The sequence below is a fragment of the Numida meleagris genome, chromosome 6 (assembly GCF_002078875.1).
Source record: "Numida meleagris isolate 19003 breed g44 Domestic line chromosome 6, NumMel1.0, whole genome shotgun sequence".
NCBI classification, from domain to species: domain Eukaryota; kingdom Metazoa; phylum Chordata; class Aves; order Galliformes; family Numididae; genus Numida; species Numida meleagris.
Window position 1 is genome coordinate 7,041,720 of NC_034414.1, and position 18,982 is coordinate 7,060,701.

The window sequence follows — 18,982 nt, forward strand, 5'->3', positions numbered from 1 at the left end:
CTTTCAGAAACTCTTTGAAACTAGTAAAGCTGGTAAGTTAGTCCTGTAGTTAACGGGAGTCAGGTAGGTTTTTAAAGAACAATCAGCAGGTATTTGACAAATATATCAGAATTGTATTGACAAAACTGTATTGACAGAGCATTTAATACCTTTATTCATTATTTTATTACTTTACGGTGGGCAAATTGTTCTGTTGAAATCAGATTTCTGTCTGTCACGGGAAGAGAGTCATTTTCATCTCTTTCTGGGAAAGGGAAGATTCATGTCATCAGACACTTAGAAACTCTTCTTCTCAGAGTCTTCAATTCAATATAAGGTATTTTACACAGTAAGAAATAACTCCTAAAGACCCCAGAACAGAGGTGCCCAGAACATTGTACCTGTTAACAACTGCCTTCTTATGCAGCTTCTCTCTTGAAAGGGAACTGGGTATGCTAACTTAGACATCAGACATTTGAAACTGCTTGATAGCTACTCAGGAACACTGTCCTCGGGCTGCTGGGTTTTGTTTGTTTATTTGTTTGCTGTAATGTACTGAGAGCAGTATGAGCCAGAATAAATGCGTAAACAAAAAAAAATGCCCCGTTTTTACAGTAAGGAAAGCATACTGCTTTCCTTTGTAAGGAAAGCATACTGCTTGGGGCTGGAGAACAACGTATGTGCATTATGTTCGTGCAGGTACGTAACCCAAAAAGACAAGGTGAGTAACGCAGTAAAAGAAAACTGACAGACGTATATAAAGAACAATCATTTGTGAACTTTAGATGCTCAAGAAGCAGCATTTTTTGGCATAACACTGGAAAAAAAGAAAAAAAACAACCTGACTTGATATATCCAGGTCCTGTAACTGAAGAAAACTTGCATTGACACGAGGCAAATGTTTGGTAGCACAGGATTGCCAAAATCGTATATTAAATAAGTCAGCATTCATTGTTGTTCATGGGAAAGATGCCACAAAGAGTTCCAGCTTTTCAGCTGTTAAACAGAAACCTCCAGTTCGGGCCTAATTTTAATTTCTGCATGCGTAGGAATGTGGTAGTTGCTCCTCAGCATCACAGAGCACTGCATGTTTCAGCACCAGCTCTTCCCAAGAGAACGGCTGACAAAGGCCAGATGAATAGGGATGCTTTCACACACCCTGGCAGGGACCTGCCAGAGTCTTGGCTGAACTCTCTAGGACTGGCAGCGGCCATCAATCTCTCACTTGCACAAGCACTAAAACGCCACTGGTCAGTGCTTTTTCACACGCCCATGCCCTTCCAAGCACTCTTTGGACACTGGAATTTATATTCTTTCTATTCTCTTTTTTCTTCTTTTTTGTGGGGGAGGCTTGTCAGAACCATCCCAGCAACCAAAACCTCAGCATGATGCCCTGCTTTTAAAAATTTATTTATTTATTTTTTTAACTCTGTGTTTCTTTTAGAAGTGTCCTGACAGGTGATTTTTTAAATTCCTCTCTGACTGAGACACAGGTATTGCTGCAGCTCTCTGCTGCTCTGTCTCCCCCACTGAGCTGCTCACCTCCTGCCACGATGTCAAGGCTGCATCGCAGGTGGCACACACACAGCACGTGAAAACAGCGTGCGGAGCAGCAGTCCTGCCCGTCTCACCTCTCACCTCTGCACGCATTGTCACGACGGTGTTTCCCATTATGAAGCATCAGTTTCCTTGCCCTCTAACAGAAAACTTGAACGCGGTTGCTAAAAGCCTTTGTGCGCCTGATTTGCAGGAGAGCTGCTCCCTCTGCTGAGTTTTCTGTTGATCGCCACCGGCACCTGATGTCCTTCCTCACCATGCTGGGGCCCAGCCCCGACTGGAACGTGGGCCTGTCTGCTGAGGACCTCTGCACCAAGGACTGCGGCTGGGTTCAGAAGGTCGTGCAGGATTTAATCCCCTGGGACGCCGGCACAGACAGTGGTGTTACCTATGAGGTACTTGGACTACTTGTTATAGTTTTTTTTTTTTTATTTACTTAAGTTTATTTACTTAAATTTACCTAAAGCCACTGAAGAATGAAAGCCATTTAATCCACAGTCATACCATATATGACTCTGCTCGTTTCGTTTCAAACCGTATTTATGTTTTGTTTTCTTCCGATGCAGTCACCCAACAAACCTACAGTTCCTCAAGAGAAGATCAGGCCACTTACAAGCTTAGATCACCCTCAGAGTCCATTTTATGATCCAGAAGGAGGATCTATCAAGCTGGTAGCCAGAGTTGTCATTGAGAGAATTGCACGCAAGGTACAATATATTTTATATGTAAAATCCACAAGCAAGCAAAAACCACACTCTCTAAGGCAAAATTTTTCCTCCTTCCTCCCACCAAATCTATGCTCCCTAATCTACCTCCAACAAATATAATGCTAGAAAATAACTTTCTTGCATTTAAAACTGTCTTAGGATACTCTTTGTCTAACTACCAATAATTACTGCACCTGCTTAGTTGCACATTTATTAAAAAAAGCAGAAGAGGAAAAAAGTGTGATCTAATGAGTTATTCAGTGTATCCATCCTCTTGTTACTGCTGTAGAGCCAGCAGCACCTCTCAGTGCACTGTCTCAACCCCTCTGCAGGTACACGGGTTTCCTATATCCAACCTCCATAATCATTTATTTCTTTGCAGGGGGAGCAGTGCAACATTGTCCCTGATAACATAGATGATATTGTGGCAGATCTAGCTCCAGAAGAAAAAGAAGAAGGTACTTTTTGAATTAGTTTGTGCTGTACTAATCTATATTTTGTTCCGTTCTCCACTGTCGTTTCTAGATGAAGTAAGAAACTGATTTAGGAGCAGTTTGTTCCACTTAGTGTCAAGAAGTGACTTAGTTTTTCATCCTTTCTAGTATGTGCTATTATTAGCCTTCACTTTTACAGAAAAGTGTATGTGTAGCTGGCAGATGACAATAACAATAAAAGAAGCAATAAAAGATAACCTTTAGGGAGTTCAACATATAGTGGTGTTGGTTTTTTTCTTTTGTTTTGTTTACAAATCAAATTTGGCAGTTTTTTTTTTTATTTTGGGTTAAAATGGAGCAGTTTAGAGTGCAGAGGAAATTATGTTTCATATTAGCATCTAAAGTAATTAGTAGCCAAGTATAAAGAGAAGTAGATGGAAGATAATCTAATGCTAACGTTTACTGCCTTTTCTTATTTTTAGATGATACCCCTGAGACTTGCATATATTCAAACTGGTCCCCGTGGTCAGCCTGCAGCTCCTCTACCTGTGAGAAGGGCAAGAGGATGAGGCAGAGAATGCTTAAAGCTCAGCTGGACCTCAGTGTGCCCTGTCCTGATACCCAAGATTTTCAGCCCTGCATGGGTCCAGGCTGCAGTGATGAAGGTAATCAAGAGGAAGGGGTAGAGGAGAAGATTGTGTAGGGCCACTCTTACTTTTCTTTTGAAGTTCTTAGAAGTTATTAGTTGCTGTATGATATGGGTTATAGCAAAAGTAAGAATAACTGTGGAAGAATACAAATTTAAACAGTCTGCTGTGAACTCTGCAGTTTAGCTGAGTGGGCGCATGAAGTACGCAGAAGTATAAAGGAAAGGAGTGAAATAAGCAACAGAGAAGACGGGATGCGAGAGGGCATCATAAAAGTGACACTGCACATAAATGGGCAGCTGCAGATTTATTGGAGGGTAGGGAGGTAATCGTGTAAATATTAGCAATTGAAATGGTCCTCTGTATTTTAGATGGTTCCACTTGCATGATGTCTGACTGGATTACATGGTCCCCCTGTAGTGTTTCCTGTGGAATGGGAACGCGATCTAGAGAGAGATATGTAAAACAATTCCCTGAAGATGGCTCTATGTGCAAAGTGCCTACTGAAGAAACTGAGAAATGTATTGTAAATGAGGAATGTTGTAAGTATTTCATTTAGCTTTGTAAAATCCAGTCAATAGCAGGAGAACTGCCTGGAACATTTTTTCGTAGGAGCTCTACTACTGACGGATCTTCTCTATCCATTTTTGTATAGCCCCCAGCAGCTGCCTTGTCACCGAATGGGGAGAGTGGGATGAATGCAGCGCTAGCTGTGGCACGGGAATGAAAAGACGACACCGAATGATCAAGATGACTCCCGCTGATGGATCTATGTGCAAGGCAGAAACTACAGAGGCAGAGAAATGCATGATGCCTGAATGCCGTAAGTGTCCGTGAATTCATCTCCTCTGCTACAGAGAGAGACATCATTTCTCACATGCTGCTCCATCACACCACAGAACATAGCCCAGCCACAAGCAGCACTGCTTTTTCCAGTTCTCCTTAAAATTAGATCCCTTAGCGAATGTGCATGATGTACCACTTTATCCAACAGAACACAAGTATAGGTAAAACATATTCAGTGGTACGCTATTGCTGTATTACCCATACGGTGATGTGTCTATTCACAATCTATACATACATAAGCAACTCTTAATTTTATGGGATATGAGGTGTATTTAATCATAAGGGAAGAATAAAGTCATGCCCTTTTCTTTTAGCCTGTGAGCACTCCAGGAATTGAGGTGCACCTTTTGTTCGACCAGTCAACCTCATTCTTATTCTGTCTTTGAATATTATGTTGTGTTTGTTTGTTTGTTTTTAAGAAATGTTAAGATTTTCAGTAAGAATAAGAGGAAATTAAGTTAAATGTGTAAGATAAATATCTCATCTCACACTAGATCAGTATGACTTCCAGTTCTGGTCACAGGAACAATACATGTTTCTCACAGAAATTATTATTGAAATGTACTTTCTTGAACTGTTTATCCTCTGGAAGTATTGAGAAGCTACTGGGATGAATAAGATATAGAAAAACATAGTAAAGAAAAGGTATTAAAACCAAGCAAGCCTTTTTTTTTTTTTCTTTTCCCTGGGCTTCTGTAAAAGCATCATTCTGTTTGTGATTCATTTTGGCCAAAGTGACGATGAAATATAGGTGGTGGAAGGCAGATAAAAGTATGGTTTCCACCTGTGTTGTTTGAAAATGCATACCTCTGTAGATTGCATATAACAAGTACTCATTACCTTTTTATATTTATATTAGATACTATTCCCTGCCTTCTCTCCCCGTGGTCTGAATGGAGCGACTGCAGCGTAACATGTGGGAAGGGAATGCGAACCCGGCAAAGGATGCTGAAATCTGCGGCTGAGCTTGGAGACTGCAATGAGGAACTGGAGCAAGCAGAGAAATGCATGCTGCCTGAATGCCGTAAGTGTGGAAATCTTTGGAAAGGGAAGACCAATTTTATGTGTGGTAGTCTTGGGTCAAAAGTCTATCATTATTTGTTAGCATCATTTAAAATTTTTCTTTCAATACAGTAACTTCTAAATTTTTCTTTCAGTGTAGTAACTTGTACAAGTATTCCTTGTAGTGAAGCTTAGAAGGTACAGTCTAGATGAGCAGACAGCGAGGCTGACTGGCAGAGCTCAGAGAATTGTGATCAGTGGCACAGTCTTGTTGGAGGCCTGTAGCTAGCGGTGTTCCCCAGGCGTTGGTGCTAGTTCAGGTCTTGTTCAACATCTTCATCAGTAACCTGGATGATGGAGTAGAGTCCACTCTCAGCAAGTTTACTGATGATACAAAGCTGGGAGGAGTGGCCGACACACCAGAAGGCTGTGCTGCCATTCAGCAAGACCTGGACAGACTGGAGAGGTGGGCAGAGAGGAACCTGATGAGGTTCAGCAACAGCAAGTGTAGAGTCCTGCACTCGGGGAGGAATAATCACATGCATCGGTGCAGGGTGTCCTGGTGTACAACAGGTTTGCCATGAGCCAGCAGCATGCCGCTGTAGCTGAGAAAATCAATGGCAGCCTGAGATGTATTAAAAAGAGTGTGGCGGGCAGGTGAGGGAAGTGATCCCTCTCCTCTACTCTTCCCTGGTGAGGCTACATCTGGAATACTGTGTCTAGCTGTGGGAATGCACTCTGAAATCTGGAATGCTGTATAGACTGCTTTCTGATTCTGTTTGTGGAGAGTGGGTCAGCAGTTGGTAAGAGCATTCACTGCCTCCTTGTGCTCTGTAAGCAAATAATTTGATACTCTCTTGCTCTGATTCTTGCTCTCCATCTGTATGGATGTATCTAAATCAACCTACCAGGGCATTTTATTTCTTATTGTGTACTTTTGGCTATTGAGAGATAGATTAGGACTGTGTCTTCATCTTGCCTTACTGATGGTGATGAGCAATATTGCTTTAGGTATATGGTTACTCCATATTTAACATAATACCATAACTTTAGGCAACAGTTTGTGCACTTCCCAATACTAAACAAGTCAGAATTAATTATAAATACTATTTTTTACTCAAATGCAGAATGTGCCCTTGGGAGGAAGGAAGGAAATAAAAGTTTAGCATCACTCACAAGATTCTTTTGATCCACAAAATGAACAAGAAAAAGGTTCTATCTTTGGTATAGCTCTGACCTATATTGTATCCTTTTTACTAATCCCTTTGCAATACAGGAGTGTCATATAGGCCAGTGCATGGTATGGAGGCAGCAGCATTGGTTTTAGACCCTACTCCACTAAAACCTCCCCCTTCTTGGGTGGTGTAGGCTTCCGGTTGTTTTGCTGTCTTTGTTGAAGAGTGATAGCCTGAGGCATTGCTGAATGAACAAGATCTGATTGCTTTTAGTACACTGTTGCCAGCTGGTTTCTGAGGCTTTATACCTATTTTTCACAGAAAGTATTGGCTAGAAAAGGCTTTTCTACTGCAGTTTGCTAATTCAGCTTTTATTAAATAATGTGAAATAGCATTTTGATTATTATTTACTGGGGCTGTGAGCTTTAGGGAGTACTGAAAAGATGAAAACTTCTAAGACATAGACATAATGGTACTAGCAGTAAGCAAAGGCTACGTAACACTGGGAAAATATGAAACAAGTTATTTTCTTTCTTTCCTTTCTGCTTTAGAAAGCTCCTTTTAGGTTTTTCTTGCTTTGTTCTGTTTTTCTTCTGTTTTATGCAGGGTATCAAAATAGACCAGCGTAAAGCTGCCCATAAAGCAAGGCTTAGGTTTCAGGTATCAGATAGTTTGTAAATATAATTTGATTTTTAACAGCTTTTACTATAAATGTATAGAATGAAAAATAGAAGAAGGCATAGGAAAACCATTTACCTTTGTTGTTAGGTTAGCGATCCGCCAGCCCCACTCTTGAAAAAAGAAATTGGGGAAAAGCATCAAATAATATTTCTGCTAGAAATGAATGCAGACCATTTTAATGGGTAGCCTCATAAAATCTGCTGGAAAGACTGGAGGTTTAATTCTCCTTTGTGCGTTTAAGATGCAGATACTCACCGGGCACGTCTGTATGTTTCTTTTTGACCTTATGCTTAGGTTTGCCAGAAAACACAAATTCTGTGTAATATTTCTCATTCTTTGCAGCCATTGACTGTGAGCTGACAGAGTGGTCCCAGTGGTCTGAATGCAATACATCATGTGGAAAGGGCCACATGATCAGAACACGAATGATAAAAATAGAACCACAGTTTGGAGGAACAGCGTGCCCAGAGACTGTCCAACGTACAAAATGTCGAGTAAGGAAATGCCTGAGAGGCCCAGGTATGGAAAAAAGGCGCTGGAAAGAGGCCCGGGAGAAAAGAAGAAGCGAGCAAGCAAAAAAGAACATTGATAACGAGCAATATCCAGGTGTGTGTGAAACTGCTGGTTAGCGCACTCGTGTCTGACTTGCTGTATAATAGGAAAGAATTTGTGAGCAGCTCCTCTTCGTGCTCTGAAAACTTTTTTCAGTATTCCAGTCCAGGGAAAGTTTTAGCGCTAAAGTAAAGTACAGTTGTTTCAATGTTTCGTTGTAATCAGAGAAGTGCAACACAGGTTTAGGGTGCAATGGAGAAAGGCTTGCATCTGCCCCTGTGTGATCACAGTAGTCGCACGTGATCTGAATCGAATTACCTTATTTACCGTAGTAATTACCTTAGCAATTCGATTCAGATTCATACTACTGTGAGAGATCTGCTCCTTTTTCAGTAAGGGGCAGTACTCAAGTACTGATGCCTCCAATCAATAAAATACAGTATCTTGTATAGCTTACATTACCAGGATATGATCACTGCTAATTTGTGGTTCATACTGGTCTGACACTGAACAATTTTTATGTTTTATAATGTAGACAGGAAATTTTTTAATACATTTTTCTATGTTTTTTCAAATCCACCCAATTGGGTTCCTTAATTACATACTGCATAGAATAGACAATATGTTATCTTAAATTCCAAAGATGCAGGTGTGCAGACATGCACAGTAGTACATGTTAGACTCAGTCAAATGACAATTATTTTTTTCCCCAGTTTGTAGGCTGAAACCATGGACTGCTTGGACAGAATGTTCGACACTCTGTGGAGGGGGAATTCAGGAACGCTACATGATGGTAAAGAAGAGGTCCAAAAGTACTCAGTTTACTAGCTGCAAAGACAAAAAGGAGCTAAGAGCATGTAATGTTCATCCTTGTTAGGAAAACACAAGGCTTCCAAGTGATGCACTCTGAGCTAAAAGGAAAGTCAACCTTGGTTTGGTTTTTGAAACAAAAAAATATAAAGTGTATATTAGTTTTCATTTTTGCAGTGTGGTTTGCTTTTTAGTCTTGCTGGTGCAAGAAATATATTTTATAAATATTTCCTCACAGATTAATGCTGAGAGTAAATCTTTGATGCTCCAGCTAGCCCTTAATGCATAAAAGTAGTAGGTCATTGTGAGTCATTTAACTGAAATACAGACATATCTGTGGACATGGAATAGCCATATAGAAATACTACTTGTAAAGACATGGGATGCATGCATATTAACGTAACTAAGTTGAAGTGACATGTTTCATATGTGGGAGGATTTCTCTCTTGATTTTAAAAATCCAAAGCAGTGCCTATGTGATTATACAACTATGCCAAGGAAAATTTTCAGTAATGCTGGTTCAATAATATTAAAGGTGCATGTTTATCTTTTTACAATATTGGGTTAAGTGATAGTTAAAGTAATTACCCTATATACTTCTGTTCACATGGATGCTGCATTCCATGCAAAATCATCTTTGTTTCTTAAATAACTACTTACTTACTTAAATAATCTGTGCAGCTCAATAGTGATGTCAGCCCAAAACATGGTCAAAACACATAAAGAGCATGTGGCTATCATAATACCTATCCAAGGTCTCTCAAAATGGGTACAGAACTAAGAGAAATTGGTCCAAAAACCAAGAGTCACAACAGTTGTGTCAAGGAAAGACCTCCACCTGAGGGACGCTACAGGACTAGATGCAGTTTCAGAAGGATGTTGATCACAGGCAAAGAGAGAAAGAGGTATGTGAAATAACACTAGAGAATAGGTGAGCTAGGTCCTCCTGCATCCCTTGTAGCAAACAAAAGGAAGGGAACTTCTGAAATGAAACAATTACGCTCTTAAAATAAAATTTGAAAATTACAAATTGACACAAGAATATATTTAGAGCAGCATCATTTTATGTCTTTTTACTTGGAGTTTAGTAGGCTCTAAAAGTTACTAAATTTGTGAGAATTATCTACTTTGATACACACTAGCCAGGATAAACATCTTCCCTGGCCACTTAAGCAAGCAACAAACTGTCTGAAATTAAAAAATAGCTCCCGCCCACTCTGATTGCTTTTTCTATTTTACACCTTCTCCTGAAGAGTTTAGCTGTTATCCCTACACTTAATGAGGTGTGGGATTCTGAGATTGACTTGTACTGGAATATAATACTGTCCTGTAAGCTTAACAATTTAACGTTAAAGATAGGAGATGACGGTGACAGGTTTTGTCTAAGAAAGGCCGCGTAAACCTACGTCTCCACATAAGTAATAACAATGCACTGAAAATACAAGACTGTTGATGCTAACGCTCAAAAAAACACTTCAGAGAAATGAATGGAGAAACATTTATGTTACAGTCTCTTTAAACCAGCCTTAAGTAACTAACTTACTTTTATAATGCTCCGTCATGATCCTGAGAACCTGACATCCGAGGTTTTAAGTAAGTGTCCGGATTTGATGTGAATCACGGCCCACTGAGGCTGTTTGACTTCACCACCACTGCTCTGGGGATCTCGTTACCTCCCTGTATCAAGATGGGCAGGTTGCATTACTCCGTAGGGCTTTTCATCAGCAAATCAACACTGGACTCTGCAAGGACTGCTCAGGACTTCCACAGCTGTTGCATGCCACCCCTTGAGGTATTTTACTGCTTTGCTTAGACCTGGAATTAAGGGAGAGCTAGGGAAATAATAACGGAACGAGGGCAGTGCTCAGTCTCTTCCGATGCTGCTAAATGAAATGGATGCAAGTTCTTAGTGAACCAAACCAGGAGAAAAATGAAAAAAAAAAAAAACAGTTTCATGCTAAAACCAAACACTTTACATTTTGCACAGCTTGGCTCCTGTAATAATAGTTGTTAAGCTTGTTTGCCTCCTTGTGCCTATTGAAAAATTCTACATTGGGTGTCCCTATAGCACTATCATTACACTGTAGCAACAAGTCTCCCAAAGTAATGTATTTATGATCTTACCTTGCACGTTATCCTTTTAATGACCACAAAATTAAAGAAAATTGAAGTTCCTTGCAATGATAAAGATTGCGAAGGAGTGACCAGTCGAGCACATTTCAGGTGGAGAAACAGATGGTTGCAGAGAAGGGCTACAGCGAATAATGCTGCAAGGCTACAGCCGCAGACCAGAGCTGTTCAGCACCACTGTGAGCTGCTCCTGCTGAGTCCGGCCAGGTGAGGTGAGTCAGTGGGGGAGTAGAAGAAGAAAGTAAGTGTCTCTTGAATGGAAAAGAAAAAAGTTATGATTTTACAGTCTGCATTTTATCTCATCAATCCTTACCAGTTGTTCATGCTAATCCTGCAGAACCATGCCCGCTTCTGCAAATAATCAGTTAAAATTAATGGTGTCTTTATTTTCATAGTTTTTTTTCCGGTTCATCAAGCTGTTTTATCATTGAATGATTCCCTTTGCCAAAGGCTGCATAGTCCAGATGTACCTTGAGGCATGTAGGAAATACGTAACGTTTTTCTGAACATGCTCACAAAAATGCCCACAAAAAATCAATCAGTCTGGCTTTCCTTTCATTGTGGTTCTTACCAGTTTGATGCTCCACAGACATAATTGTCTTTTAGTGAGGAGGCTCTTCAGTGTGATTCCCAGTCATTTCTCTTAGGCTCATTAAAGTTATGAATGTTGGATTTTTTTCCCCACCTCGTTAATCCATGCAATGATAATGTAAATTGCATTTGGGCAGAAACGCGTGATTATTCCTGCTTAGGTTCAGCTTTTCACACTGTTTTTCTGTTGGAACATTTTACGAGTCACTTGTCTTTCTTCTAACTTGATACAAAAAATATTTAAGCTTGTTACATTTTGTAAAAAAAGAGAACAAATGAAAACAAATGAACAAAAAAATGAGGTTGATTTTCTATTCAGAAAAAAAAAAAGCTCTGATAAACAATATGTAGAAGTATTGCGTTGTTACTGTAAACTTTCTAGTAGTGTAACAGCCACTGGTTATCTGTCAATAAAAATGAGAACTTTCTCTCTCACCTCATTAGTAATACTGCTGAACTGAAAGCACAGACATTGCTCCACTTTTGTAGACCTCAACTATCAGATTTTAGCATCGTGTGTATGTTATCTTTTTCTAACATACGAACTGTAGAAGCTTTACACGTAATACAAAAGAAAAGTTAGGGGCATAACAAATGTACAGTAGGACTGTGTGTGCAGCATACCATTTAAAACAAGATTTTGTTTGATTGCATCTTTAGATTTCCTTCATTGTTTTTGTTTGCTGTGGAATTACAAAAAAGCTACCATGAATATTTCTTACCAAAGTCTCGTGTAGATGTTTTGTAGCTGTCTGGCTAACACATTATTATTTTGGAATAAAGACATCTTTACTATGAAATGTACAATTGTATGAGATTCTGTTCCACTAGTATAATTATGTACACCCAAAAAACGCAAACCATACACTAATCATCATAAGGAATCAAGCCATGCACTTACTTACATTTTAATTCTGTTCAAGTCAATGGGATATTTAGAATGAGATGGATTTTATTTCATCTGGTCATTATTTCCATTTGGAAATTACTTATGTATAATGTTTTCTATTGGCGGTTTGCTGCTTGTAAAAAATCACAGAGTAGCTTAGCATCTCTACTCAAATTATCCTCTATTATTACTCTCATGATGATTCTTTTTTTTTTTTTAAAGAGAAATTATTTAAAAGAGCATGTGATACACAAATGGAAAAACTGTTAAAAATAAGCTTTCAAAAGGCTTAAGATTTTGTGAAACTTACTTTCTACCGATACCAGCAGACCATTTAGGCACATGGCGAGTGTGTTTACTTCATTAACAGTTACACAGAAAAGTCCAGCAGCTGGAGGGGGAGCTACTCAGCAAAGCTGATGCTGTCGAAATCCAATTTTAAGTGAATCTTGCAGCCAGCTAAAAGTGACCAGTGTTCTCTTGGAAAAACCCTATTCTAAATTGGGAGCATAACTAGGCTGAGGTGGTACTAGATGCAGTTGCTTACAAATAACAAGAGTGAGTTACTGGTAATTGAAGGCACTCTGGTCCAGTAGAAGTCCTCTGGAATGTAGCTGTTCTCAGCAGAAAAATGCTCAGCATCTCCCAGCAGCTGTTTCAAGGTAGGTTTGTCCACAGGTACAACAGCAGCAGGAGGCACCCAGGCTGCACTGCTCACTTACGATGCGATGCCTATGGGCTGCAGCAGCTCTGTTCCGGCAGCACTGGACTGCTTAGAAAGGGAAGCAAACCTTTACTTTCAGTCACTCAACCACAGGCAGATGGAATGATTTAGCTGCTATTAGAAGCACAAAGCCAGAACTCAGCTTCTGCAGTCCTGCTTCAGCTTGTTGGTGAACAGTGGAGCTCCAGCCAAAAAAAAAAAAAAGTCTGGCCTAGCAGGACAATTTACAGTAGCCAAGTGCACCCACCTACTCTTTCTCCAGTGACAAAGTGCAATTAGGGAGCAGTTGTTTAATGCTCTTCATATTGAATGGGAAGACATCTAGAACAGCAATACAGCAATCATGTTCTTATAGCCCGTAAAACTATCAGAAGAGCTCCTAACTCAAAAGCGCTCAGCGAGCTCACAAGCAAAGACACGGGCAGGTAAATGCTACCTGTGCAAGTGACTGCTGGGAACCTACTTGGCTACGCCGGCCAGTCCTCAACCATGATTTGTAGCATGTACGGATTCTCTCCTATTAGAGCTAATCTGCTGTCCTCAGGGTCTTTGATACTGAGTTTCTGAGGCAGCAAGAAAAAAAACACCTAATAAAACCCTGAAATTAATTATGCAGGGCTCTTTCCTAAAATCCAAAGCCTAACATTCATTTGACAACTGTAATTAATTTCTATTTCTGATATAGCTAATAATGCCACAACATACTATCGTAAAGCAAACACGCACATACGTGTGTGGTATACAGCATACACAGACACACAGATATCTTTAATGCCTTTTTCTACCTAGGCAGCAGCATACCAACTACTGGAAGGAAAACTCTTCCCAGCAAATTGGAATGTGCTTAAGAATCTTTTGCAGCCAACTTTCAGGCACTTAACATTCTTTGCTCCACATGCAAACCCAGTTTAGCTCTTTATTGCAATGCTTTCCAACCTTGGGACTCAGTCACTTCACGCAGTGTGGTGCAAAACAAAGCAATTACAGGGCACCTGAAACATATTGAGTTCTGTCTCCTCTGGCTTCCACAAGACAGAACAGTTTTGCCATAACTGATGGGCACATTAACTGCTCAGTAGGCAACGACATTTTTCACATGCAGCCCAGATAGTGCGATGCAGCAAAAATGCTAATACTCAGAGCGCTGCGGTCTTCTCAACGCCTTCATAAAAGTCCTAGGGAACACTGTTTATCTCACCAATAGTAATAAACTCACTCCCGCTGAGAAAGGAGGTCCGCTTTGGGCACAGCTGGTTGGACTGTGAACCCCTAGCCATGGTGCTCATCCATTCACATTGAAATAAACACTCTCCCACCCAAAGACCACATGCACCTGGGGTAAGGGTTTATGCCTTTCGTTGCACTGGTATAAGCACTGAGCAAAGTGAGCTGGGCCAGCAGATGAAAAAAATAATTCAGCTAAGATATACCCCACTTTACCTATAAAGCTTCAGGCATTACCTATTACTTGGCTGCAATACTTTATGAATGTAAGTAAGTAAGTAAGTCAGAAGTAAGTTAGAAACAATAAAAAGATGGGTTTTTTTACTTACAGAATCCTTAAGCCCATTTGAGTAGCAAGGAAACCAATCCAGTCCCTAGAAAAGAAAGGAAGGTTCCAGATTATCACATGAGAATGTAGAAGTGGTCTTCATCATGAGTTCAAAATGCACAAAATATTATGAATAAAATATAATTGTTATACCATTTACGTAAAATATGCAGGTTAAAAAACAGGAGCAGTAAATACTTCCAAGTGCAAACAAACAACTACACAATTTAGAAAGGAAGAAAAGGAAAAAAATTAATTAGAAAACATTTACACTTGGTCTCAGAAATCTCAATTGAACAAAAAGACAAACTTTTGTCATATACTTGCAAGCATATAGTTTCACCTATCTATAACTTGCATTCAATTCTGACTTGTATCTACCTCAAATGCCAGAAATGAGCATAAATACCCTTGGATGGGCACGTTAGTGTGCAGAAAGCAGTACTAATAGATTTGCATATGCATATACATACAGGATTGCAAGGTCTTTCCACAAACATTACATACCCGGAGAAATAAAACTACAGTCCACCAGGTGGCACTGGAAGCCAACAAAGGCTGCTTTTCTCCAAAAAAATACAAAATAAATAACCAAAGCCAGCTGAGAAACAGAGCCTATGTGCCCAGTGCCACCGACTGCCTTAAACACGGAGCAGAAGTACAGATTTAGGAACATTTTCACTGCGGTTTAAGTATCTAAAACATTTTGTTCGATTTTCTATAAGCTAACTTTTCAAAAGCATCTTTTTCTCCTTTTTCACATTGCGATACATTCTACAATTAAAGCAGTTTGGCAGGTCAGTAAAGCAGCAACCTGCCTGTTTTGATGCATTTGGAAAAAAAACACATTTTGGTGTGATTCACCTTAACAAAGCAGAATGTTTCACATTCTTTATCAAAAAAGAGACATTTTTTAAAATTATTTTTGTTTTTGCCAATTAGAACAAAAATCAAAACACCAGTTATCACTAGGGATGTTAAAAAGACATATTATTACAAGTAACATTTATCAAACTAACACCCACCTACAGCAGGCATTGCTCCGCTAATTAAGGGACAAATGTTACCTTTTCAATTAGAATACACAAAAAATGCCACGTACATCATTAAGTACTGACACATTCTTGTGAGCTTGTTTACTCATTTCCTGATTTCCAGCGTGACATACAACTGCCAGCCATGGTAACGTTCCTTCCAAACGCTCCATTTCCCACTGAGGTTTCTCTGTTTCTGCTCAGACTGTGGGGCCGACATTTCAGGCGTAACAAGGCAGGTGGGCAATACAAGCTTATCCCTTTCTGTACTGCGACCAGCTGAGGCCTAGCAGTTGTTCTAAGATGGTAGAAACAGTGAACCTGGAGCTTTGCACGCCTGCCTGCTACTAACATGATGTGCTTAACTATGTGCACAGTCAATCGTTTGCTTTCCTGAAGTCCTGTTTGCTCCTAGATGCATGTTTTAGAGCTCCTCATTTCTATAGTAACTGAAACCAGACTCACTTCTCTAACCGAGGACAACTCGGCCATTCCTGCTCCACTGCAGTGATTTTTTTTGTTGTTATTTATAGCTAAAATAACAATGACAAGAAAACAATGACAAAAAGAGCTGATGGTACAGAACATATCTCTAATTAAAACAGATGCTGTTTATTTTTGTGTTTCATTACTTCCTGGAAAATTAATTTGAATTAATTCCTTAGTTTCCTTGAATTAACCCCTGGAAACTTCTTCCAAAAGCGTATTAGACCCAGCCCGGATTTTGGAGGCTGCTTGCTATGGAACAGGGGCACCAGTGTCAGGTCACAGTGCTCCTTCTGCTGTGAAGTGCTGCCAGGCTCCCAGCTACAAGTTGGGCTGTAGAGCAGAAACCAGTGCGAGGACCATCCCTCTCTGCCTCTGCGCCTCATTTGTAAAGGACTCATCACTCCTCCAGCTTTTCATTTAAGGGAGCAGGTTGCATCAGGCATTGTCCTACAGCAAGTTGTTTAGCACGATGGGTCTCTACACCCCTCTCGATCACTAGGTAATGCTTCAGCGTAACAATAACAATGTCTGAAAACATCATCTCCACCGAAACTATTTCCCTCTGCGGAAACGAGGATTGACAATGCAAATTGATGATACTTTCTTCCCAAAAGAGGGCTAAGGTTGCGCATGTTTTGAATCCTTTTAGTAAATTGCATTACAAAACCAACATCTCTATCTGCTACAGTGAAATTGCAAATTAACCCCCTTTAAAAGTAGGTCAGCTCACATCACTTACAAGAGCGGCACTATGAAATCAATCTTAATATCATTATCAAGTAATCTGTGGAAGCCTGTTTGGCAGACAGTGCACTTTGACTCCATGCCCAGGGCTTCTGCTTTGTGATTAATGATCATGCTACTCCCCATTTGTCCCCACGCAAGTTACAACTGTCCACCACTTTAGCAGACTTCATCTGAAACTCACAGAAGCATTAAAAATCACCAAAAGGGAAAGAAGAAGATAAGATGGAAAACGTACTCAGTATTTAAGGGAAAAGTTGCTGGAAGTCCACATTTAAGACTCGCTCTCTGACGATCACACTTTGAGTGATTTAATGCTTTATGGGTTCGTACACCGCTATTCACTTTTAAGAATCCAGACACATACTTGCCATTGCAGATTTTTTCCCACTGTATCATCCAGTGCACTAGAAGAAAACGGTTTGGCACCTACAGGTCAGAATAGATTTGGCTGCAGCCCTCCAAGTGCTGGTCTGTAAACGTGCACTTAGCGGATATTTGTGTGATTTCATTTTCTGAAACTATACGCTTTTATGCCACTGTGTTTTCTGAGAAGACAGAATCACTGGATGACCTACTGTTGCATGTGAAACCATCTCTTTTTGGCTTTAGGGATTCCACTGTTGCAGTTCCTGCAAATATCAAAGCCAGCATAAAGCTCTTAGCTACTCAGGATCTATGTCTGAGTTTTACATTTATACATGGTTGATTATATATACCTGCTGATTTATACACAGCATGGACTTCATTTTGGAAGAGATACAACTGTTAAGGTCATTAATGATCAACATAATTATCTCCCCCAGGTTTTTGTTTCATACCGTATTGAGTTGCAAAAAAAGGACAGTGGACTAAAGACAGTGCCTTCCACAGCTTGTTTTTGGCCAGTGGTGCTGGTGCAACTATTTGCTTGGTGCAGCTGTGCTCAGGGTACCACTCCGGCTTCAGACAAAAGCAGGAGTTGAGGGGCTGGATGCTGCAGCGTGGGGACAGAAACAAAGGTGGGCAGCACAACTAGGCTTAAACTGAGGTTGCCACAGGACAATTGGTTATGGCTCCATTAGACACATGGCAGACAGCATCCAACATGCAGAAGAACAGTTACATAGAAGTCAAATGTAACTCGCATATTAAAAAACAGCCTGTCTGATAGCTGTCTGATTCATCTACGCCAGCATCTGTAACAACAATGGCATTTGAACAGGAACATAAACAATTTTGTTGAGCATTTCAATTCTGAGGCATTATAATGTTATGCACAGCTGCATTTTACTTTGTTTGTTTTTCCTGACAGAGAATATTTCCTGTTAATTCTCTCCAAACAGATTACTGGCAAAAGATGTTGCCACACATTGGCACTTTAAAACTACAGCTAGCTCAGCCAGGCAGAGAGAAAAGAACATACTCCAACCCTTCCTCCAAAAAAAACTTAAAGAAGTCTACTGTTCAGAACTGGAAAAATACATGTTTTCAGGAATCTTACCAAGAAACAATGTGTGCTTTCAAGGTAGTTTTTGTTGTCTTCTCAAGAAAAAAAACCTTGGGATTATTCTCATAATATAGTTCAGTAACTTAAGCCAGAACACTCTCTGCATGACTCCATGATAAAGTCAAATCAGCAATTGATTTCAAGAACAGTATTTCAGTCTGTCAAAGGGAAGAAATAAATCTGAAGCACATTTCTTGAAGCTGCTTTTCTCTCTTGGAAACTCATCAGTACTCTCTTGAATTCTTTGATTTAAATCCTTAGAGAAATATTAATTGATCTGGGAGCCTGGGGAAACTGAGCAGACCTCTGGCTGCGAGAAAGTGAGCAGAAATCGTGTAATGATGTAGCACTCACATGGCTGACTGGTAACTCAACTTTCTTGATGTTAACTGAGGACAGCTGGCAGAATCGCAGCAGAAAAGCAAACGTGTCTCCTCCCTTAATAAGACTCTATTTCACTACATAAATAAACCTCACAGTAGCAAAAACACGATGAATCCCAATTTTAAATTAAGGTATGTAGGGATATTTTCTTTTTACAAATCTACATCATAAAGCACAAGTGTTTTCTGAGGAAATATGAGCATCTTGCGTCAAGTTCTCATTGCAGCCTTGAATGCACAATGCCCTGAATGTACAATAAAAGATTATATCTAAATTCACCATTACCTTCACCTGCTGGAGGGCCATTTAATAGGAAATCTTACATAAATACAATCTCTGCCTCTTCTCCTGACGTTAAGAGGTTCTTCTCATCAGAACCACTTAAATTTGCTTGTATAGGATAGGAAGGACACCGAATTGTGCTTCCATAAGTGAAAAGGCAGCATGGCCAAGGAGGGGAAAACATAGCTGAGGCATGGCTCCCCGTCCTGCTCTTCCCAGTGCCCAGGAGAAGGGCTGGGACTATGTCAGGTTGGGTGGAGGGAGATACTTCCCTGGAGGTGCTC

General features: G+C 40.1%; 1 protein-coding gene across 1 annotated transcript in view; it reads left to right on the plus strand.

Annotated features, from left to right (window-relative positions):
• The window catches only part of SPON1 (spondin 1), a 177,116-nt gene extending 165,201 nt beyond the window's left edge, over positions 1 to 11,915 (plus strand). The window contains exons 8-16 of the mRNA XM_021401755.1: positions 1,730 to 1,931; positions 2,103 to 2,243; positions 2,626 to 2,701; positions 3,160 to 3,342; positions 3,696 to 3,866; positions 3,980 to 4,147; positions 5,030 to 5,194; positions 7,371 to 7,634; positions 8,294 to 11,915. Coding sequence (XP_021257430.1) covers positions 1,730 to 1,931; positions 2,103 to 2,243; positions 2,626 to 2,701; positions 3,160 to 3,342; positions 3,696 to 3,866; positions 3,980 to 4,147; positions 5,030 to 5,194; positions 7,371 to 7,634; positions 8,294 to 8,457 — 1,534 coding nt within the window. The 3' untranslated portion in view covers positions 8,458 to 11,915. The remainder of the gene's footprint in view (positions 1 to 1,729; positions 1,932 to 2,102; positions 2,244 to 2,625; positions 2,702 to 3,159; positions 3,343 to 3,695; positions 3,867 to 3,979; positions 4,148 to 5,029; positions 5,195 to 7,370; positions 7,635 to 8,293) is intronic.